Source organism: Cynocephalus volans, chromosome X (assembly GCF_027409185.1).
Source record: "Cynocephalus volans isolate mCynVol1 chromosome X, mCynVol1.pri, whole genome shotgun sequence".
Taxonomy (NCBI): Eukaryota; Metazoa; Chordata; class Mammalia; order Dermoptera; family Cynocephalidae; genus Cynocephalus; species Cynocephalus volans.
In genome coordinates, this window is record NC_084478.1 from 34,245,946 (window position 1) to 34,271,267 (window position 25,322).

Genomic DNA, 25,322 nt, shown 5'->3' on the forward strand with positions numbered 1-25,322 from the left:
ATATCAAAAAGAAAAGGTTTGAGGATAGTGAGCAAAGCCTTCTCCAAAATCTGCCTCTTCACTTTCTGCTAAAGGATAACTGGAGCCCCTCTCCCCGCAAAATAGGACCACCATTTCTTCAGTATTCCTCAGCCTCATTCTTTTTCAGTTTGTTGTTAGGTACGTGAGTCGGTGCTGTTCTATGAATCTATTAGTCATTCATAGCTACAATTTCTGTCTCATAGTAGCTTATAAGGAAGGTGTATAACCTTCTCATAGACTGACATGTAAAGAGTCTAGAACAAAAGCAAAGCCTGTAGAGGTACATTAAGGGTTTGTTGTAGCCAAATTTAACCCCACAAAAAGATTTAAAGCAAACGTACACCATTTACTGTGTTTCAGGCAACTGTTTTAAGCATTGTCTCTATTTAAACTCATTTAATCTGCACCATAATTTTATGAGATACTATTGTTATCCCTGTTTTACAGATGAGGATACAGACAGAATAGTTAGATGCCTTGCCCAAGATAACATATCTAGTAAGGAGTAGAGCCAAGATTTGAACCCAGTCTGATTCCACAGTCTGTGCTCTTAATAACCACAATATACTTGCTTCATTTCATATTTTTACCTTTAGTAGTTTAAAGTACCTTGGCTTTACTTTTTTTTGTTGTTATTGTTACCGGTAAGGGATTGTAACCCTTGGCTTGGTGTCGCCGGCACTGTGCTCAGCCAGTGAGCGCACCGGCCATCCCTATAAAGGATCCGAACCCGCGGCCTCAGCACTCCCAGTGCTGCTGCACTCCCAGCGCCGCTGCACTCCCAGCGCCGCTGCACTCCCAGCGCCGCACTCTCCCGAGTGAGCCACGAGGTCGGCCCTACCTTGGCTTTACTTAACACCCTTCTTCCAAAGACCTTATGCTGCTGGCCTCATTCTCTCTACGCCAGGATGTTTGGAGTCCTGAGGTGTTTATGATCTATTCCTATCCTTGAGACGACAGCACCTTAAACAGAACTGACACAGCTATGAAGAGATTAAAAGCGAGGAAATATGAGGGTACTTCAAAAAGTCCATGGAAAGATTCGTATTCTTTTAATTCTATTTTTCCACAAACCTTTCGAAGTACCCTTGTATTTTGTCCTATTTCAACCTATTGAAGAGGTTAGCAAGTAAGTCTTTATTTCTTTACGATAATTGGTACTGAAGTCTTAGCACCCCATCATTTTTATCATTTGCTTACATCATCAGTGATTTATTCAGATTGTTTGGCCTTGGCTCTTGAGTGAAATTCACCAAAATTTTAAAAAGGGAAAGTCAAGTTCTTGCAAGTGCCGGTTTGGGTTATTTCAGGAAACTTCCCAAAGGCAAGTGTACATAGCTAATAGTTACACTACCAGTTACTTAGCACTTATTGTATGCCAGGCACTATACTAAGTGTTTGGCAGTATTATTTCATTCAGTCATCATAACAGTGCCTTGAGGTGGTGCTTTTTTCCCCCCATTTACAAATAAGAAGTTTCTTGGCCTCTCTGAGCCTAAGTTTTTTCATTTGTAAAACCAAGAAAAGGAAAGCCTCTTTGTGTTCTAATAGGAATTTCTAAATCCAAATGAAAACTTCCTCGAGTATATACATACAGAGTCTGCGTAGAACATAAATTTCACTTCTAAGAACTCAAAAATTTTGACATCTTTCCGAACAAAGTTACAATTTTTAAAGGCACTACTCAGAATGAAGGTGAGCAAAAATTATAAAATTAAATTGAGAGAATTAGATATTGGGTGTCTAGGGCAACAATGGTACACATTGGAAAGCATTTCTATTTGGCTTGGTCAGTTTCTTTTTGCAGCCTCTGCCTCTAGCCCCCAGGCCAGTGTGTGCTTTGCCCTGAATGTGACAACATGACTACATCACCGGAGCCTAAGTGCCTGAGGGAGGTATCTGGTGTATGTGAATGGACTACCTCTGACACACAAAGCAAGTATTTGAGGTTGAAAACTAGCCACAAAAGAACCAGTTAACACAGAGAATGACAGAGTTGAAAGTGCATGAATAAAAAGTGGCATAATAATAAGAATCAAGGGGCTTGGACACTGAAAACCTGGCATCATGTCTTGGGTCTTGCCACTTACTAGCTGTATGACCTAAGGCAAATCCAGTAACCTGTTTGAGTCTGAGCTTTCTTATCTGTAAAATGAGGATAATCAGAATAGCTAGTTCACATATTGAAGATAAATAGGAGAAAGCATAATGCAAGAGAGTGATCTGAAAACTAGAAAGTGTTAAATGGATATTAATCATCATGCTGAACTTCATTAAGCCCTTCCTTTAATATAGTGTGATTTTTAACATATATAGCATTCAAGAAAGCTCTGTTAATTTTAAGTATCATGTATGTATGGACTTTATTTTACCTTGCTCAATACTAAACCAGCATTTCATGCCAAGATATGAGATGCCATTTAGCAATAGCAGTCTGCAGCCTTCTTAATTGTAACTGTGAGCAGTCATTCTAATTTTGACTCTACCAGTTTTTCTAAGAGGTTTTCAAACTAATGTCAACTATGCCATTCACTGACCAGATCTGGGATCATGGATAAATGACTTCACCTTAATGAACTCTGTAAAATAAGGAAAATAATCCCTGTTTCCTCTGACCTCACAGAGCTGTTGTGAGGATAGAATGCTTTGAAAAGCATCACTTACTATACAGGTGCAAGGGACTTGAAGTTTTTGTTTATCATAACCAGTTAACAGAGTAATTAATTTAGTTGTAAAAGCTATATTGATGAAAATATTGTGAGAAATTAAAAAAATGAATATGACCATCAAAGACCTCTCAGGGTAGCATCAGAACTGAAACACAAATAATTCTGTCAGGAAATGGAAAGTGATATATGACATTAAAAATTTATAGAAAGACAGTGGTTGACATGAGGAGAGATGTGGATGAATGGAAATATCCGCATTTAACTGTGGTGCAGTGTTGGAGAGGATGCACCCACACCAGACTCTAAGCTCCTGTGGTCTTTCAGTGTTTCTCCTTTGTTCTCTGATGTAGCTCTAGCATCTAGAACAGTGCCTGGCATGTAGTAGATAGTAGACTCTCAGTTTGTTGCCTTTCTGATGAGTACCAGGTGATTCATGGTGTGATGGTAGGTTGACTTTGACTAACACCTTGTGGTTGAGTTAGACATGACAACCTTGTCCCACTTCTCCATCTGAAGCAGAACTTGTTCTGGAATGTCACCTAACCCAGAGTTCGCCTTAACATCCAGGTCAAGTTAAAAGGTTAAGTTTTCATCCGAAGTATTACTCCAATTTATTTATAGTAGCCATGTATATTAATTTTGTTAACTGTTGATATTTGCTTATCACAAACCCTTAAGGACTAGTTATTAAAGTATTAGAAAGCTGACCAAACATTCTAGATGTCAATTTTGCCTATTTTTTGTGGACGGGGGTGGATGAGAAGTAGTAGAGAATTTTTATTTTAACAAGATGCATGTATTTGGTCAATGTGCCAAGGAAGAAGGACAGTAGCTCTTTTTGCAAGTAAGAAAACAAAGTCAAGTTGTAGTTTTCCATCTAGTTTAGACCTAGAAAGAAATCTTAGAAATTGCCTAACAAACGAAACCCTTTTCTCCAAACAAGATTTCATGTAGAAGCCCCATCTGTAAAACAGATAAATGATACTTTTATCAATATAGATATCTATTTTAATTTTATAACATCTATTTTTTTGAGATCACCATTTAATATGTTGAGGTCTTAAATGTCTTAAAAGTTGGTATGTAGCTCATGTGAATGTGCCTTTTTAATTTTTTTAAATGAATATATACTTTAATAAATGAAATCAGAATCAGACATTTGGAGAAGCCTCTGAGGTACACAAATGGAACACATCTAAACAACACTAATCTATCCCTACCAGTTCATACCATAGATATGGAGTTTGAAATGATAGTCTACAAAACATCATTCCGTCTCCACATTGTGCTTCTTGATGTGATGATATAAATAAATCTGAACTTGGCTGACTACCTCAGTACTTTCAGATTTCAAGGGTTTCTCTATCTTAAGCATAAGTAAATATTTCTGGATCATCTCAAGGTTCCAGGAGAATCCAAGGTGATGATTTACACATCTTTATTTTTGTGTTACTCTTTCTTCTGGCTTGAAATTTGTATTTAAATTTTCATTGTGGTGTTGATACATTTTTACTTGTAAGAGAGGGGACAAATTCAATCTATTTTTTTTTTTTTTTTTTTTTTGGCATAGGGTTAACCTAGAAATATGACATTAAAAAAGAAAACCTTTTGGAGGGAGGCCAGTATATTCCAAGTACAGTCCTTGAATTGTTCTCAGTCCCAGTAAAGACCCCATGGCCAATATTTGGATATTTCTACATCTGCAGTATTGAAGCCAGCCCTGTCTCCTCAGATGGAAATTGCCATGTGCGAAATGACTTGATAGAAAATGGTGTACATTTCTATATAATCTTCTAACAGCAGAATGCGACCAGTGGCACTTCCCCTAAAAAAAATAAATTACCCGAAATTTGCAGCACATTCATATTCAATTTCATCACAGCAGATGCTCATTAGAATGTTGTTATTAATTGGTATTCACTTTAGGTTTTGTTTAAAATGAAGATAATAATTAGGTTTTAATTACTGCATCATTCGTGGGGGGGGGGTGTCTGTGGGGAGGGGGAAAGAGTGAAATGCCTCTTAAAGCACAGAAATATTTCCTGTGCTTTGGCAACGTGTTTCCAAAGACTTTGAAAAATAACGTCATCCTTACAAAAAATAGGATTCTGAAATGAAGAAATTACTGTATTTTTTTAAAGCTCATGGTTATCAAGAACTTGCTATAAATTGTCTACTTGATGGACATACTGAATCAGATGATAACGCGCACCACCATTCTTTCTAATCAAATTACCAAAAAGACTTCTTGGAAAAGTAACCCTCACAAGCGGCTGATTAATGAAGTGGTGGCAATGTTATGTATTAAAACTAATTGAAGTAATCCAAATAAGTTATTTCTGTAGCCCGTGGAAATAATTTCCTTTGCAAAGAAGTACAGTGGAGTTGGCAAACCAGTATTTTTTTTTCACCCTCTGTTGTTCCATATTTGCAAAACAGCTAAGTTAGCATAGATATTGCAAATAAAATGGATAGAAAAATAAGTCATTTAATTGAGTGGCAGGGAAAACAGGAAAGCTTATCTCAATCTTTTCATAATCAAGACTAATAATTTATCTAAGGCCTAAAGGTGTACAGAAATTGAGGGGTACTGGAATTCCAAAGGCATATCTTTAGTACAACACTTTGGAAATAGCAGGTTTTAAATGAATTCATTAAAAAGGGGGAATTCCTATTCAAGAGTTTAAAGGCTTTCCTTAGGCAAAGCTTTCTGGACCACCTATGGTGGGTATGGCATTGTGTTGGGTTCTATAACCATGTACAAATCCAAACCCTCCAGAAGCTCATAGTCTAATTGGGAAATGTACAGGATCTATCGTGTGTCTACTGTGTACTGGGTGCCAGTGCTAGGTGCTTTCCATATGGTGTCTCATTATCTCTACAGCATTCCTGAGAGGTTTCTTTTAGCCTCATTTTACAGATGAGGAAATTAAGGTGTGACTAGGTTAAGCAATTTGTCCAAGGTCACCCAAGTCTTTAAGTGGTAGAACTAAATTTCAAACCAGATTGAGTTTGATGCCAAAACCTCTGATCTTTCTATTCTAGTCTGCCATGGGGAGATACACACAAGTAACATTAGAAATCAATTCAAGGGACTAATGTTGTATCATTAGGCAATATGTCAAGGCTAAATAAGAGGTGTGAGACAGGTTTTCTGAATCTCTTCCTTCCAAAAACATTTGTTGATGGCCAGCTGCACACCAGGCCCTGTCCTAGGCGTCAGCAGTGCAGAGGGGAGCTCGCATCATAGGAGATGCAAGGGGGTGATAAAATCGGTGCGGACTGTGTAGGCTGTGAGCTGTAGGCCAGAGGGATGTAGTGAGCCATGAAGACCCAGAGGAGAGGTGACTAGGTCTGTCGGTGGAGCAAACTGAATCACGGAGGCACAAAAGGCTTCCGAGAAGTGGTGTTGACTATGAGGTCTGATGAGGTAGGTAGAAACCAGGCAAAGCTGGAAGGATAGGCCTGAAAGGAGGAGCAGAATTGCCTGGGCAAGGGCACAGAGGTGGGAAGGACACACTGCCTGACTGCAGCAGGGGATGGTGATGGCGGTTGAAGGGCATGTGGAGAACTCTTGAGAGGGGGCTTGAGGGGTTGGAACTCTGTCATGTGTGTGGTGAGGGTGCTAGTAGAGATTTTTCAGCAAAAGATCTACTAAGCCAGTTTTCCATTGCTAGACATGTACCTCTTGGTTTCTGTCAGTGCCAGTGGGGTTTAGGATTCTGAATCCAGTTCATGCTGTGATGCTGTAGAATTAACGGAATCTTTACTTTTGCAGAGTAATGGGATTTAATATACCTTCATTATATTTTAAAGTTATAGTCAGTGCTGGATTATCTGTGCTCATAGTAGAAGAACAGTGGTGTTTAACGATCAGAATACTTTGGGAGTACATTTTAGGATTTTTGGCAGCCCATTTCCCTTCCTGATTTGATATTGTTCAGGCTCAACCCAAACGAATTTGATTTCTGTGAGGATTTGCCAGTTGATGATGCAAAGAGGCAGGCCTTGCATGTTCTAGGTTGTACATGGAAGATCATTTGAGTTTAAGACTTTGCTGTGGATAATCTCTCGGGTCATGAGCCCAACTCTTCATACCTCAGGGAATTTACTTCAGGGGCAAGTTACGTTTATATTCAAGTTGATAAAGAGGTGCAAATTCCTGTGCAAAAATCATAGAAAACTAAAGTAAAAGACTGTATCATCAAACCAGTTCAAAAGAAAGTTAGTTGAAAATTGATACTACAACCGCTTTGGAAAACAGTTTGGTGTTACCTACTAAAGCTGACTATTTGTGTGCCCTGTGACCCCTTGACCCAGCGTTTCCACTCCTAGGTATTGTAATCAACAGAAATGTATAGATATGTGCTCAAAGACATGTACAAGAATATTCACAGCAGCACCATTATTAGTAGCCAAAAGACTGGGAACCACCTAAATGCCCATCATTTGTACAATGGATAAATTGATTGCAGGTATTCATTCAGTGGAATACTTCACAGCAATGAGAATAAATGAACAACTGCTGCATGAAACAACATGGATGAATCTCACAAACATAATGTTGAGAAAAAGAAAACAAACAAAAGAGTACAAACTGTATGATTCCATGCACATAAAGATTTTTGTTGTTTTTGTTGTTTATTAAGACAAATTTATTGTTATCATCAGGGGGAAGATGGGTAATAGCTGGGAGGGGAACAGGAGGGGCCTCTGGGATGCTGTTGATGTTCTGTGTCTTGCTTTGGGTGCTGATGTATTTACTTTGTGCATGAGCTGTACACTTAGTGTTTGTGTACTTTTTGTGTATATATTGTAATTCAGTAAAAAGAACAACAAAACTCGCCCCCCAAAAATGCAAGTTAAGTTTAACCTTGTCCTGTGTTTTATATAACAGAAAATACATCTTTTCCTAATCTTGAAATAACTTGCTTAAACAACCAAGCATCTCTCAAAAATGATTCTCATGAAAACGTCTCAGGCTGTTTTGCTTAGTGTAAATTTCTTTATCTTGAGCCAGGTTGGAGGGATCAGAGTCCATGGTTCCAAAAGCATCTCCAGTACGAGTAAATGTGGCACAGCAGTTCTCATCTCAGACTGCCTGCTAGAACTACCTGGGAGTCCTGAAAAATGCCCATGTCCAGCACTTCACCCTGCATTCTCATTTAGTTGTTCCAGGGGTGAGGTCTGAGCATCAGTATTTTTTAAAAGCTCCCAGGGTGACTCTGATGTGCAGCCAGGTGAAGGACCACTGATATAGAGCCTCATCAGAAATCTCAAGAGAGAGACCAGTTAATATCAATAAATGGAAACAGGACTGCCTTTTCATTGTAAAGTAGTTTTGGATTGAAGAGAGAATGAAGTTTGCATCGTTTCTAATGTAGTCTGATTACAGGATTCAAAATAAATATATCAAAAACAGTGGCATTAAAACATTTTCCTTTTCCCTTCATTTCTTCCATAATATTTGCCAAATGCTCCCCTGTGCAAGGTATCAAAGCAGAATTTTTTCCCTACCCCATGTGTATACAGGCATGTGAGTGCGCCCATGGCCCACACTTATTACTCTGGTAACACTCCAAGTAACTAACGTGAATGTAGAGCATGATACATACAGTAGCTATTTCAGCTCAGCATTGTCCTTACTAAATCACAATCGGCCACTTTGGTACATGATGTTCTAACTGTAAAAGAAAACTGAAAGAAGCCTAGGCACTGTGTTGAGTGCAATTTTCAAGGAAAGAGCAAGAAATCGAACATTTTAAACCAATAAGTGAAAGCTGGAGAGAGAAAGAAATGTTAAAATATCATCTTATTTTCTTGAAGTATTTTCCATCCAATCTTGTACAGTCAAAATGAGCATTTAAGTGTGAGAAAAAAAACCACTGAAGATCTCAGATAAGACTAGAGGGTGTCAGGTTTCTTGATTAGAAGAATTTATCATCAAAAGCAAAAGAGAAAAGATGGTAAAGATTTTTTAAAAATAAACCAAAAAATCTCCAAGTGATCACAAATTAATGGTGCAAAATCAAGAAAACAAAAGTAGGTATTATTCTTGTTCATTTAAATTGTAGTTTTTTTCCATTTCATGTGTTCTTTAAAACCACTTAATTATATTTGACATTGAAAATCTAATAGAGCCTTTTGTTTTCAACCAGTTTACTAATTGCAAAATATGTCAGGAATCAAAAGGGCAGGAGGTGTTGGTATATTTTTTAAAAATATATAACTCCTGTTTAATTTTTTTCCCCTATTTTCCTTATCCATTTAGGCAGTGACTTTCAATTAGCCTGCCTACTAATATCAGGTCACTAAACTCCGTGGCTGACGCTTTATTCCTTCATGTAGGTTGTCACTCGTTTGCTTCAGTTGGCTGGCAAAGGTTGTTGTATATCCATTACCAGCAACACAGCACTTTGCATTTCTGAATTGACAAGCAGCTATATTGACCCAGCGCTTATTATGGGTCAACAGCTGCGTTAACCAACGGAAGGACTGAGGGGCAATTAAAATGAATTGGCAAAAATATATCTTCCTAATTTACTCCAATTTGTTATTTATGCTAACATTGTATGGCTTCTATGGTGACACTAAACAGAATGGACCCAATAATGGCAATTAACATAAAAATATAATGGCTAATCAAATTGACAGCAACTGTTTCTCATCATCTCGACACACAATACATTATCAAAACAAACTATTATGAAGGAGGTAATTTCAGTGTTCTATTCAACCTGCAGCATGTGTGCAGTCAGGGAGATGTGTACCAGCAATTACTGCTGAATCTAAAAAACTAAACAAATAACTTAATCGCTGTCGTCCTCCTTTTTTTTTTTTTTTTTAACCCCAGGAAGCAGTAATCAGGATTCGCTAAAAATAACTGGTGTATAATAGTATAATGATGATGCATATTGTAGAATAGCTAATAAGAAATAAAATACTCTTCTAGGTGTATACTTTTTAAAATAGGTTCAGGTAAAGAAAAAGAGACTCATGGAAGGAAGGCACACACAAAAAAGACAATGGCCCTGACTATAAATAGCTCCGTGTAGGTTCATTCCTGCAGGCTAAAATTTATAGATACCATTTGTAATGGTCAAAGAAATTTAAAATACACTAAATTTAGTAACAGGTTTTATAATGGAGTAAGCAGAAAGGTGAATTGTGAGGTCCAATAACTGAATTTCAGTTAACTTCTACACCCAATTAAGTTGACTATAGCTTTTCATCATTAAGAGCCAGCTAGGATCCTTGAATCTAATACTTGGTTATCTGAAGAGATTCCCCTCAAAAATAGTGCTATTTCCATATCCAGTTGTAGATAGTGGTTTTCCTTAAGTTTCTAGTCACATGCTATCTGTGAGTGCCACCTGGCACTGCTGTATGGGTTATACAGACATCTTGGCTGTTGTGGTCATTCATTGATTCATTCATTCAACCAACATCTCTAGAGTGCTTACTATGTGAATTAGCCATTATTCCTCATCAACGATGCTGGACCTGGTGCACAGTAGGTGCTCAATCAGTATTGGTTAAATTGTGTGTTATTCCAAGATAGCAAGGGAGAACAACATGTTTGTCATTTGAGATTCTCATTTGAGTAATCCTGAGAGTTTAGTTGTTTCATCTTGGTAGCATCACCACCACCACCACCCCAACCCCCAAAGAAAATAAAGCTCTAACTCATTGTTCTCCAACTCAAGGGTTTCCCAAGTATCTAACCTCGTAGGAAGATGGAACAAAATTCCTGGGGCAGTTGATTTAAAATACATAGAAGCACATTTGAATGTGACTCACCACATAATTCTCATATTGGTTATTGAATTGACCACATGTGTTTTTTCCCCACACAGGATGAGAAACAGTTGCTTAGAAGAATACACAGTGACTGTAAATAAACTCAGGAACATTGGCGTTCAGTATACAAGAGTACTTCAAAAAGTTCATGGAAAGATTTGTATTATCTTTTAATTCTGTGTTTCCACAAACTTTTTGGAGTATCCTCATATGTTTTCTGAATGAATAATAGTTCAGACATGTCTCCTATGTGTTTTTAGATTAAAACTTGCCAACATGTAAATATGTTTTGACATGGGTGGGATGAAAAACCTTGGTTATTTCATCTGATACTTCTCAGAGCTCATACTCTGCCCACTTAGGATTAGTACAGAGCAAGTGGTAAAGATGTTACTTGGGTCTGTGCTTAATTCAGTGTTGTGTCTGTGAGCCAATCCCTGGCAAAGGCAATGGATTGTCACTACAAGTCATAAAATTGGGCTCATAGTATAGCAGTATATGTTAAACACTTTTCAGAAATTGTTTAACTTCCTGCTAACATGGACAGGTCCCAGTTAGGAAGCACAGTACCACTTTTCCCAATTAACAGTTCAAATTGTCATGGGTGCATATGAATTTGCAATTTGACAACATCAGTTTTTAGATAGCAGGGGTAATCAGTCTTCACAAGTAGTAATCTCTGACCATAGTGGCAGGATTTATTCTGAATTGTGAAAGGTATATATGGTATACGAAGGGGACAAACCATTAGTATGATTCTCTCCTTCTTACTCACCCCTTCCTTAAAAAAATGCTGCTTGATATGGAAGTTGAAATTAGGGAATACACTCTGCTAAGAGTATCTCCATCACTCCCCCCCCCCCCCCCCGGCCCCATAGTAGTATTCATTTATTTTCTGTTATATTGCAGTATTCTGACAAGTCCCTGTACACCCAGCTGTGCTTTTACCGGTACATTTTTGATGCGGAGTGTGCACTGGAGAAACTTGTTACCGATCATGAGAAAGGTACGTTAAAATACTGTAATTACCTTTGAGTTTAAAGTGGAAATTTGCATCATAAAAGCCAGACCTACTGTGTCAGGCTGTTCACGCAGCATCACATTGCTGTCTCAGAAGCAGGCTGTGGGGGCATATGTGAACACAGGGATCCCCTGCATGAGGGGCGGTAGCATAGGAATCCCCACTTTGGCCCCCACAGCCTGTCTCACATTGTTTTCTATTAAAGCAAGGCTTTGGGGGAGGAACAGTACAAAAAGGACTCTTTAAGTGCTATATTTTGAAAATGCTATTTTCTATAGAGTTTAGTAATTGTAATAAAGTAAGCATAGGCAACGTGATCATTGGGCCTACAAAAACCAGATATTACCACGAAAAAATAGACCTGGAGTGTGTCTGCTGTTCACTAAAAGCCTAGGTTCATTTTGAAAGAGAGGGATGGGGTGGATTTCTTTTATTGACTCCATCCTAAGAGAATGTATAGGTGCCTCAGCCCATGTGATCAGGTGCTGCCTGGAACCCTCTGCACTCGGCATTTCCTTATTACAAGACTTGCAGGCACTGTGGGACTTAATGGATCTGGAAAAAAGCTTTGTTACATAACTTAAATTATTTGAAAATGTCATGACAAGTGCATGTTTTTTTCTCCTACCTGAAAATCACATTGACAACTTTTACATTACCTGTAAAAAATAAAAAAGGCAAATTTACGCATTTTTCTTATTAGTTACCTACAGAGTGTTTATGTTGTTTGTCAGTGAATATCAATTCAACATTTTGTTGGTCGGTATTAGGGCTGGAGGCAACCTCAACAGCATATAAAAACCTACAAATATTGCTGGGTTTCCTCACATAAGAATCACCATGCTGCCCTTGAGTTGGTCTCATTGTTTTCAAATTATTTTCAAAAATGCCTTGACTTACTTGGTCTTGCTGTCCTTGGATATAAAACATTTTATGACTGATAGAGGAGGAGTTGGTTTGGATATTAGTATCTTGTCTTTAGATGTTCAGCAGGACTTGGGCTATCTTTGCAGCATATTTTACATGAATTAGTAAAATTTATATAGAGAAGAAAATCCTTCTGTCCATTAATTACTAGATTTTAGAACTTCCATCCATATCTAATGTCTAGCCCATATTTACTTGTAATATTGTTAATAGCTCTTTTTCTTTTACCCCCAAGGACCTTTTCTTAAAGGCATCTATGAGTTGAGAAAATTAAGTACTGATTCTCTGGTGAATATATTGTCTGTTTCTATTAGGTCCGTTACCTCTTTCTGAGTATTAGTATATTAGAACCTGTTCCCCCATTACTTCTTCTGAACCTAGCCATCCTAGGTTGTTCCCTAGATATTCTTAGACTCTGAGGGGATAGAATCCTCTTTTATACAGCACTAAAATTCTTATTTGAGAGGCTGAATCAGTCTTCCATGATCAGCAATTTTTAAAAAGTCCAATGAGTCTTGGAGACATATAGAGAGATCTGGAAAGTCACTGGAGACTTAGCCCAGCTTCTTAGACAACATTGAGGAGTGCACATTGCTCCCCTGGAAAATAAGAGGGAAGAGAATAGCCACTTGGAAGCTTCTTGCTTGGCAGAAGGGGAGAAGTATTGACTGGATCTCTATACTCACATGGTTTACTATAGTCCCATTTCGCAAGTTTAATAATCAGGACACTTTTGTTGTTTGCTTCTGTTAAATACGCTACCCAGAAGTTCAGAACAAAAACAGCACTAAGTGAATTACGTGTGAGAAGGCTAAAGAAATTAAAATTAGAAGGGTACAAAATGTGTGTGACAAAAGGAACTTCATGATATGTTCCAAGAGACCTTTTATTTATTGAATCTTAACTACTGGAACTATTTTTCTTTAAGGTTCCTGCTTATTTATTATTTCTAAATTATAATTTAGGAATGAGTGAATTAGCTGAAATTTATCTGTTTGGGCATTTTCAGGTCATGCATTAATGCTAAATGGTATTATGGTATTTGTTAGGGTTGGGATATAAACCAAAACTCTGGGTCATGCTTACCAGTGGTCCAAGAGCAGGGATTTCCTAACATATGACATCTGATAAGCTCTCTCCTAAGAGTCACCTATTAAAAATCCAAATCCATGGATCCTATGCCCAGAGATTCTAATTCAGAAGGTGTGGAATAGAGCTTAGGAAGCTATACTTTTTGGAAAGTCCCCCTAGATAATTCTGACATGCAGCCAAGTTTGAGAATCCCTGTCCTGGGCACTGAATAGATCACTTGGATGGTTTCTAAATAAAAGAGAATTGAATACAAGTTGTAGTCCAGAGGGAACAGTTGGGAAACAAGAATATTATAGTAGTACAGAGGAAAACAATTATAGGGGAAAATTCCATACATTTAAATTAATGTAACATATATAAAATTCACTTCTCACTTTATAAGTTGGAGTGAAATTCTCTCTTCTGATTTGCTATTCAAGAGAGACCTTCTATAAAAATGAATTCAAAATCTATGGGAGCCAGAGGGCAAACATATTTATTCAATTTGGACCAAGGCCAGCACACCAGTAGATGTTAACATCAAAAGTCCTGTGAAAAATGACAGTCGTTACACACACTGATATTATTGAGAATGAAATCTAAGTATCGTCTGTCAACAAGTGCCTTGTAACTGGTGTGTAAAGTATTTACTGTAGACTCTCCTTTACTGTCAGTACCTAGCAACATTTCCTCTGCTAAGATTGTTTTATCATTTCCACTATAAAGCCCATATTTTAAGGGCTGTAACTAGATGGTGGTTTTAATTTTTGTTTGAAACTTGGCAATTTGACTTGGAAAAAACACGTACGAATTATTTGAAAGAGGTTTATTTTTATGGTGAAAAGTAGCTCTTGTCAAAGCTTTTTTCTGTGCTTTGCTTTCAAATGAAAGTTTACAGGCCATTAGTCCATAATGTGAATTAACCCCATTTGGTATTTTTCCCTTTTCTTTAAAATGGTAAAGGACTGTTATTCACTTTGGTGAAGTGTTTACTGCATATTCACTGTAACTACATAACATTTTAAAAATCTTATTTCTGTGGAACTTCGGTATTATTATTGTAACTGCTTCAGAATGTACACAGATGGCATAATGGATCCAAAGGAGGTTTTAGAGGAACATAGTGGGAATATATGAAGTAAAAATCCATTTCCAGGATGGCAGCACAAAATGGTCCCATTTGACTGCCTCATCCCATGGCGCGTTGGCCTGAGTAGGGATAAGTGAACAGTTTGGGGGAAACCTGAATCAGTTCAAATCTTTGCCCAGTTGTCTAAATTAAGTCCGCTTAAAATGCAGGAGGAAAAAAGTCTCTTTCTTTTCTCAACTGAACCTTTTTGTTGTTGTTGTTTATTCAGCAATAATAAAAACAGTATGTGTATATATAGTTCCTTTTATGTGTTGAGTGCCGTCCCTCACGTCAGAAGAACAAAGATGGATGGCTAACACTGCCTGCCCTGGAGGAGTTCTGAGTCTGCTGGGGAAGGACAGACTCCGCAGCAGCTAAGTGTGGTATGGCCTGAGTGTCACCACCAATCTGGTCAATTTGTTTTGGAAGCAAAGACAGGGAGCCACTAACTGCCTTCTCACTTCAGTGTTTGATCTTTATTTCTAGAAAGAAACGTTTTTTCTGTTCCTGTTCTCTCTTACCAGATGCCTATCTTCTCTTATTCTCTATTCAGTATTTGTAGTAGTATGGCATATTAGTTTGCTAGGGCTGACATAACAAAATACCACAGACTGGGTAGCTTAAACAACAGAAGAGTATTTCCTCACACTTCTGAAGACAAGAAGTCTGAGATCACAGTATTAGTTTCTTCTTAGGCCTTTCAGTCATATGGGATTAGTCCTCATTTTAACTTAATTACCTCTTTCAAGGTCCTGTTCACATTCTAAGGTACAGAGGGATAGAACTTCAACTCCCCTTCAATTTGAATATTAGGGGGACACAGTTCAGCCCATAACAGATGGTCTACTTGGTGAATTTTTCTATAAACCTCTTTGAACATGTTGTGTATGTATTTGCCATATCAGAACACTAGGATTTAGGACTCTGTTGAAGAAAGGAATTGGGATTTCAGCATAAAGCTAAACGATGGCAATTTCACCTTATGAAAAGCATGTTAGGAAGCCTGACTTCTCAATGGGAGTCTCTTTAGGCCCAGAAAAACTGTTCTGGTCACTCTTGTTTCTCGCACAGGGCTATGGGCAGCCTCCAGTGCCTCAGCATCCTTGCCGCACCTATAAAGATTGCTGTGCTCCTTTTTCTTCTCAAGGTAGCACTTTCACGTCCCCTCCTCAGCTTTGGTCTCACCTGATTTCTTTATTAATTTTTTTCCTAAACTTTTCAGTTTCTTGATATTGTCTCTTCTGTCTTTTCTTTAGGCCTGATGGCAATATCTGTACGCATTTCTTGTTTACATTAGTACCACTCAGAAATAGGCTGTCCCTTTGTAAGGTACTTTATAGTTTCCTATTGTCTTTTCACATATGTAACACAGGTCCCTTTTCAAAATGAAGGATTTCTGCTACATTTCCCGAGCTGCTAAAGCAAAAGCAGGAGAATTTTTTTTTTTTTTGTGACCGGTAAGGGGACTGTAACCCTTGGCTTGGTGTCGCCCACACTGCGCTCAGCCAGTGAGCACACCGGCCATCCCTATATAGGATCCGAACCCGCAGTCTCCGTGCTCCCAGCACCGCCGTGCTCCCAGTGCCGCACTCTCCCGAGTGAGCCACAGGGTCAGCCCAAAAAGCAGGAGAATTTTATCATTGCTAGAAATACTGAAATAAAAGTAACAAAGAACCTCTGGAATCCTAACTAAGCCAGTTGACATTCTTAGAATTTATTTTTTTTTAATTCTTGCAAGGTATTAAAAAGAAGGCTGTGTCGGAGAGCACCTATCTGGTCCATTTTTTCGTATGCCACTTTTTTAAGCCCACAGGTTGGGTTATTTTATAGAAATACCGTTGTTAAATTTTAGATACGAGCTTTTTTTCTCTTTTTAATAAGTGATAATACGTAAAGCACACGCAAAACAATTCACAAATATACATGGAAGTAAACAGAAATTCACTGAAGCATCTGTATGCTCTTAAAATTATATTTTTTATAATTGTGGAAAAACATTTCCTTTAGAAAAATAGACTTTGAGATAGATTGTTTCATTTTCTTATAAATAAAACATGATCTGATTTTTTGTTGTTGTTAAACTGTTCCTTTGATTAAGGGAATTTTTATGGTAGGAGGCTCTAACTAAAAATTGGCAGTTGAGAACATAGATACCTGTTTATGATTAGGAAGTGATTGTAGAAATACGTGAAGAATTTTGATAATAGAAAAGTGACTCATATAATCTTGAACTTCTGGGGGATTTTTTGTTATTATTAGATATTACATAGTTTTAATCTTTATAACATAGGAAATATGTTAAAATACAAAACTAGGGAGCCATTATGATTCTAATTTGTGGTATATATGCAAGGTGGAAAAATTAGTGAGGAACACTAGAATTTTTTTTACAATCATTATGTCTGGGTAGATTATAATTTTCATTTTTTCCTTTATACTTTATGTACTTTCTAAGTTATATACTCTGAGCATGTACTGCTTTTATAACAAGAAAAATTATAAACACTAAAATTTTACAGATAATTTCTCAACTTGGAATAGTTATTCAAATAATTTAGCAATGAGGGAGGAAATAACATAAATGAATCCAAACTTCCTTTTTTCTCCATGCATTTTGTTCCAAGTCAGACCTAAGATCTTGTTACTCAAAGTGTGATCAGTATATCAGCAGCATAGGCATCACCTGGAAGCTTGTTAGAAATGCAAAATATCAGGCCCTCCCTAGACCTACTGCATCAGTATCTACATTTTAACAAGATACCCAGGTGATTCCTAGATATATTAAAGTTTGAGAAGCACTGATTGATCTAAGACACCCTCCGTTCTTAATAACTGAAGTCTACTTCCATTTTATTCATTCATTGATTAGGGCTATCCTTTTGGTAAAACTTTAAAATGACAAATATGCAGGCTACAGAAGGCCTGTCCAAGTTTAAGGTAGAATTTCTATCACAACTTGGTCTTTTGAAATATATTCTGTAATTAAGATAAAAATGTAGTGTCCTGATAAAGGCTAGGAGAGGGGGGAAAAGCAAGAAAAGATGAGTTCTTCCACTTTGTCTCTTCTTAACTAGAATTAGGATTTTCAAAATAGCTTTCAGCTTTTCAAGAGTAGTGACTATAAAAGGGAGAACTAGAATGTAGTTCTACACCTGCTTCATATAAGGGCCACTATATGTGCCCAGGGTGAAGTTTCACCCAATCACTTCTAGGTCTCATTACAACATTGATTTAGAATGTTTGTAAAGTTTTCAAGGCATTCAACTAGGTTTTTTTTTTCATGGACACAAGATTCTATTTCTTATATTTTGCTACTGAAAAGTTTACTTTGAAATATACTTTTCCTACTTTTGCTGACTTTTCTGTGCTGTTTTTATGCTCACTACAAGAATGACAAAGTTGGTATTTTCCAGTAGAGCCTCTTCACTGAAACTGCTTTGTTCTCTCTGAATACTGCCAGTTTTTTTTAACTAAAGGTGACTTTACAATGTAAAAGAAGAGAAACTACTTTTTCTAGGAAATCATCACCTTAGTTGCTTTGCTCATAAGTAGAAGTGTCTTGTCTCTACATTTTCTGTCATCCTCTTCAGTATAGCTAAAGTGGTATATGAAAGTTACCATATATTTGGATAGCAATTCCATATTCTAATTATGTGCCTTCTATTTAAGTCCATTTCTGAAAATATGCACTCAACTTTTGCACTTTTATGTACGAGGAGACTTAGAGGCATGCTATGATAACAGACGTGTTAACTCGTTTTATAAAATCCTATTACATCTTTTCAATGGGCAGGTTCTTTTCCCCTTTGGTAGTGACAAATATGACAACACAAACAAGGGTATGGATTCTGCAGTATCTAGGTGAGAATACAGTGGTTGATGGTCTTCATTTACAAAACATATTATCGTTTTTTGAATGGTGAGAGTAGGGAAAAAACAGACAATTTTTTTCATGTACTTTTAAAAAATATACTATCACCAATGAGGAAAAAAAATATTAAACAGTTTTCAAGCAGTTAGACCATAATGTGAGCTAATCACTTTCTTTTGAAGAAAAGTATTTTTAAACAGTCGAGCTAGTGAATTTACTTTTAAAATGTATTGTGCTTACACAGTAGATGGTTTTATTTCCATGATGTTTTTTACTACATAATTATACATCTTAATTACGTAATTACTATCATAATTATTATGTAATTGCATGTACTTCCACTAATTACAAAATCAGGAAGTATAATTATCTAGTAAAAACTTTATGAAATTTCATGCACTAAAAATTACTTAAAAGGCTATTCCAATGGTCTAGTCAAAGGTTTTCTATGGTTAGTCTTCTTAGTCATGACTTTAGTTTAGAACTTGAACTTATAGGGCAGGACAAGAAGGAGAATTACAAATAGACCAACACTAAACTGAATACTGTGGTATAGGTAAGATGGCCTTTGTCCCTTATGAGTTAAAGTCGGAGCATTTTAATTTCTTTGTGATTATGGAGCTGTGGTAAGAATAATATCTTTATTTGAGTTAGGTATCAGAAAAACTGTCAATGGGAAGGGATGCCCTTTCTTGGGAAAGAATTGATTGATAGAATTGACAATCAAGGCATTTAGTTTACAAAACAGCCAGGCCTTCTAATAATTCTCTAACGTGAATGGCTTATTTAGCTATCTCTGCCTTTAAAAGCAATAATAATAATATTCAATATTCTGTTTTTTTAGTTTAGAGAGGGTTTTTTTTCTAGTTTGTATTTATATTTACTAAGATATGATCAAACATATCAAAAGAGCATATTCTTTTTCTGCTACTTGGTGTCAAAAGCAGCTTTTGAGACATAAACATAAATGCACAAACATGTAAAATCAGACCCTAAATAAAGACAGAAGGTTTAATTCAATAAAGCTATGATGCCTTCACCATTCAAAACGACATACAAATTGCACAGTGAAACAATAGTCATGACAGCAAATTAGATATGACATCTAAATTACACTACAAAGAGAAATCCCAGCACCATTTTTGGTCTGTAGGAGTCTATTTTAGCCCAGGTTTAAAACCTAGTCTAGAGACTCTGCTTTATTGTCTTAAGTAGGGTAATATTGTAGAAGACTAGTTGGAGGTTGGTTGAATTAATTGTACATTAATTAGGAGGAAAGGGTTTATACTACTCATGGTAGAGAAAAGAGTAGCTCCTTTAACTATCATGATAGAATGTACTGTAAGTTTCAGGAATGAATATTAAATTATTGATATTTGTGTAACATCTATATAATCTGTTATAACGACCCAAATAAAACACTTGGAGTTAGAATTAATTGTACTAAGTTTTTTCCTCCCAAATTAGTACTTTTCACTAGAAATTTATTGAAACAGCAACTTAAAATATGTAACAGTTAACTTCTTTTAAAAATGCAGCCATAAATATTAAAAGGTTTAGGTCTGTAGTTTTAGAAGCAAATGACATTCCATTTTTTTTTCCTTAAGCTTTCTAAAGAAGCACTCTGTGGTTTTATCAGTTATTGACTTTGTGACTTTATTGTACCAGCTAAAGTTTCTAATAAATATGAATTTTTTAAAAAAGTCAGTGAATGATTTGAGAACATCAGTCCCATTTGCTTCAAGCAAATTAGAGGATTTGTAGTCATCCAGAATTGTTTCATGGTCTCTGAGATGTTTGAGATTTAAACAGGTTTAGTCTAACTCTGGTATTTTTCTGTAGTAGTTAGGAATTATTAAATTGCATATTCTTTTTCTCTTTGGAATCTTTTCTTATTTACTTAGCTCAGAATTTAATGTCTTAATCATTTCTTATTTGCCTTAACTCTATTGTGATAACATTTCTTCTAATGGTTTCAGAAGTGTTTACGCTCCCTCTGCCTTTCACGGATCCTTTTAATCTTTTGTTTTTGTTTTGGTGGGTTGATTTTTTTGTCTTTTGTTTTTTTACCAGTTGCTTATGTCATACCCACATAGCCTTTAATGGTTAAAAGTTAAGTGTTTGCTTAGTTCTCATCTTTCCAATTACAGTGCAAGATTCAATTTTGAAACTGATGTTTCAAAATTGACATTTTTTTGTTTTGCTTTGCTTTGCTTTGCTTTGCTTTCTTGCTTTTCATACAGATTAGCAAATGTCTTCATTATTCTCTATAATTCTTTAAACTTTTTATGATTATTTAAGGGAGTCAACCATAACTTTTGAAGTCTAATAATGTCCTTGTTATGTTTCCAGTTACCTGGTGGTCCCAGGCCCAGATCTGATGTTGTTTTTCACATTATTAGTCCCCATTATTATTTTATGTTGTACTATCATGTCCATATAATGCTACCCCTCATATATAAAGAAAATTTATCATCAGTTTGACTCATTCTTAAAGTAGTTCTTCATGTAGTTGTCATTAATTTATTCAGGTCCATCTGCAGTCTCTTATCTTGTGGCCAACAGGACGGTAACGAGACAGAATTGGTAGCCTGTCATTGAGTTATGTTGAATTAACATTGATTGCATTCTCCCTATGTAAAGGCCCCAGGAAATCTTTCTCTCCTTGCTCTGAGAGCCCTGCAAGCCTTAGCACTATCCTTTAGAGCTTAAGGCTTAAGCCAACTGTGCTCACAGAAAAGATAGGTTTGCTGGCTAATTTTAGACACCGACATACATTTTTTTTTTAAAGAAATTATTGTAAAACCAGGGCTGGCCGGTTAGCTCAGTTGGTTAGAGTGTGGTGCTGATATTACCAAGGTTCAGGGGGTGATCTCTGTACTGGCCAGCTGCCAAAAAAAAAGAATAAAAGAAATTATTGTTAAACCAAATTCACAAATAGGGTCACAAAACCAGGTCTTTGTATAAGTCTGTTTTTCTCTGTTCCCTCTTAATGCCCTGCACCCCAGCCTTGTTCATTTGTTGAATCTCTGCCCTGTGTGATGAAAAAGGACACAAGTATAAGCAAGACCCAGTTCCTGCTTCTAGCGCTAGTAATAGTTCTGATCATTTGCTTATTTATGCATTCACCCACTAGACATCTACTTTTTATAGGACTTTGCTTTTTATGGAGAACATTCATGTCTATCATCTTTTACTCTTCCCAAACAGTCCCATTGGATAGGGCTAGTTAACATTTTTCAGTTTAAAAGACCTCAAAGAGATAAAATTACTATCCCAAGGTAGCAAAGTTTTGTAAGAGCCAGGAGTTCTTTCTGCTGTGTCACAGCTGCCCTATTCTTAATCTAATAGAGAAACTTCAGCCTGAAGGCAAATAACTCTAATACTAGGGAATGGTATGAAATGCTGAGAGATCTTAGCATATACCTCAGGGAAGGTTTCCTTGCGGAAATGGATCCCGAGTTGGGCCTTGAAGAGTGTGTGATATTTTAATAGTCACAGATGCAGTCATGTAGTTTAAGACTAAGTTTTGTCTTTCTTGCTTTTCTTTAGCTGCTGTATTGCTTACCTAGCTTTTATAAACCAAAGAATCTCATTTGACAAATGCACGATGATTTTAAAGCATATCCAAATTAGAAGTTTAGTCTAAAAGTACTTATTAAGAGGTTGGTCTATGTGAAGCTTTAAACCGAGGCCTGTAAGCTGGAACTCTCTTCACTCCCCTCTGTAACCAGTGGTTGTACTTTGAAAGAAATTGATCCAACCTACAGGATACATCTATCAAAAGTGTATCAAAGTGTTTTCCTATCTTAATATCAGAATATAACAATGTAAGTATTTTGACATGAAAATGTTAAATACTGTGATATATCCACTTATCTTAAAACAGACATCTTTAAAAGAAAGAAGTATATAGTAAGACAAAACAAAACAGAAATAGGGATTAAAAGGAATGAATGACAGACTGAACTAGTTTTATTTAGAAGATAGAAATAAAGTCCTATTAATTTTGCTTGTTTATTTTTACTAACATCATGGTGAAAGTTTAAACATATGTAGGACCTGTTTATAAAGTAAGTGTTTACTGCTGAACTAATTCCTATGTTTTATTGGTGTGTTTATATATATTATCTTACTACAAAAAAATGTCGATGCTGAGAAGTCAGTAAAATACAAGGTAAAAGAGAGTGTGAATCTGAGTTTGTCTTTAGGAAATTATTCAACAGAGTGCACTCTGGTCTCTGTTAGTGAAGGCTTTATCACTTTTAACAAATGTGCCACAGTAAATTTATTAGTATGCTACAATGAAATTTTTGAAATAATTAAAACTAAACTACACTTGTCAAAATAAATGAATGAAATACAATTTTGAATCATCTTTCTTCACTTATTGCTCATTTGCATAATTCAGTAACTTACACAGGAGTCTTTCAGTCATTGGTGTGAATTAGCAAGGTTCTGCTATTCCTTGTTGCACCAGCAGGAATTACACTACCATGTAATTAGCTATTCCAGACATGGACTAATGGGAAATACCAAAGGGCACAGCAAAATCTAAAGAGACAAGGCAGGGAATCTAAAGACAAGAGACAATCAAAGACACCCAACAAACACAAGCTGGTAGACCACAGGGAATTTTGAATGAAGCCTCTTAATTTATTTTGAGAATAAGAAATCAGTAGTATGAGAGAAAACTCAACAAGATTAGCTGACTAAGCCTACTTAAAAAAAAAAAAATCTCTATAGTGCATAGTGCGTCAGGTTAACTACTCCTGTTTGTTAGTCTGTATACAGCTCAACAAATAGCCGGCAAAGCTTTTCATGGGTATATAGTGGCTTTCCATTGAGGTTTTCACTCTTTGAAGGAGGTCGTTTATACCAATGAGATCTGTGGATGCAAATTGCTTTCCCTATATGCGAAGGGTCATTCCGTTCACAACCAACTTGCTCATCTCTTTTATAGAGGTTTTGTTATTTTTGTACTGCTCCCAAAGGAATGATGGGAATTGCACTCCTGCCTCCCATATAACTTAGCATCCCTTCCATCCAGCTCTGAGAAACTTTTGTGTGCTGATCTTTGGAAACAAAACAAGCTGTTGGCAGCAGCCTTTAGTTCTGACTCAGGAAACGTTTTGCTTTTTTCAACCTGAAATATCTCTTTAGATTTGCCTCTCTTTCTCACCTAATTCTAAGGAAATATCTTTTTCACTGCAGCAGAGTGTCACTGTAACATGCTAGGGCATGTGGGAGATTCTTGGAAGCAGTGTCCTCAAAGTGTTATTTTTAGTTTGGCTCCAAAATGATGTAAGCTCATAGGAACTAGAGGAACGGAGAAGTGAAGGGATCAGTTTAAGGACTAGCTATGAAAATCTAACTTCTGATCCCATTACTGGAGGGAAAGATATTTGCCTTTTTGCCTAGGATTTAAGGAATCATACATTCAAAAGTTCTAACCTCTAGTGTTCAGGAGTTTTAGGAAAGAGGAGCTTCAGCACAGTGTGTTAGTGTTCTGTAAATATTTGTTGTTTTGTTCCTTCCTTTGCTAACATTTGTGGAGCACCAAGGGCACTGACCTGGGCTCCTCAAAGGCAATATAGAGTAGTGATTAAAATCTTGAGCTCTGGAGCTAGAATGCCCAGTGAAAATTTTGGCTTTCCACTCCTTACTAAATAACCTTGGGGGTGTTTGACTTTATCCCATTGCTGTCCCATCTATAAAACAGGAATGAGAATGGCACCTACTTAATAGGGTTCTACATTAAACAGGATAATATGGAAGCAGGGTAATATGTACAACACCTAGGACATTAAATAGGACAATACGTAAAATGCCTAGGACAGTGCCTGGCACGTAGTAGGCATGCAATAAATGTCAGTTGGTTTTATTACTTCTGAGGATAACACTTTGTCCAAACCACAGTTGTAGTACTCAGTATTATAGTTACTGTATTTGAATTGGTTTCTGCAGCCTGTCATTGAGCATGTTTTGTTCAGATTTGTATCCCCAGCATCTAGCACAGCACCAGACAGGTAGTAAATGCTTGATTCATATTTACTGAGTGGTTACAGTATCAAAAAGGCATGGTCCCTACTCTCAAGGAGCTTAAAATCTATCTTAATAACTTTTTTAGTTTTCTTATTTATCAAAATAGCATTCATGTCAGAAGTATATTTAAAAAGATAAATTTAATTCTCAGTTATCTGTATTAATAGAAGAAGTTGAAACATGAATAATCCATGAACATTTCAGTTTTGTTTGAATGTGTTCCTTTGGCATGTGTATTAGTCCGTTTTGTGTTGCTTATGACAAAATACCTGAAACTGTGTGATTTATAAAGAAAATGAATTTATTGCTTACAGTTTCTGAGGCTGGGAAGTCCAAAGTCCATCTAATGGTGGTGACAGTGGCCCAGGGGTCTCACATTGCATGATGGTGGAAGCAGAGAGAGCGAGACAGACTCTCCTTTTCTTTTAAAGCCCTCAGAACCATGCCTCTGACCACCATTATTAATCCATTCACTACTGCATGGTCCTACAATCCAATCACCTCTTCAAGGCTCCACCGTTCAATTACCATAATAGGATTTCTCACCCTCTTAACAGTCACAGTGGGGGCTAAGTTTCTAATACATAAAACTCAATTTGAGCTTCAGAGAGTTTGGGGGGGACATAATTCAATCCAATACAGCATGTTTCCCACTAATATTAAACAATCAGTGATAACTGTTGGCTCTTTTCTAGGAAGGATAAAAAAGAGTTGTAATTGTATGCAGAAAGTCAGTGGAACCAAGTTCCAAAACATGTACTTTTAGCA

At 36.6% G+C, this 25,322-nt stretch overlaps 1 protein-coding gene across 2 annotated transcripts in view; it reads left to right on the forward strand.

Moving 5' to 3' along the window:
* Positions 1 to 25,322, forward strand: part of POLA1 (DNA polymerase alpha 1, catalytic subunit) — a 283,541-nt gene that overhangs the window by 212,515 nt on the left and 45,704 nt on the right. For both annotated transcript variants that reach the window (XM_063083538.1, XM_063083539.1), the window contains one exon: positions 11,400 to 11,496. In XM_063083538.1, coding sequence (XP_062939608.1) covers positions 11,400 to 11,496 — 97 coding nt within the window. The remainder of the gene's footprint in view (positions 1 to 11,399; positions 11,497 to 25,322) is intronic.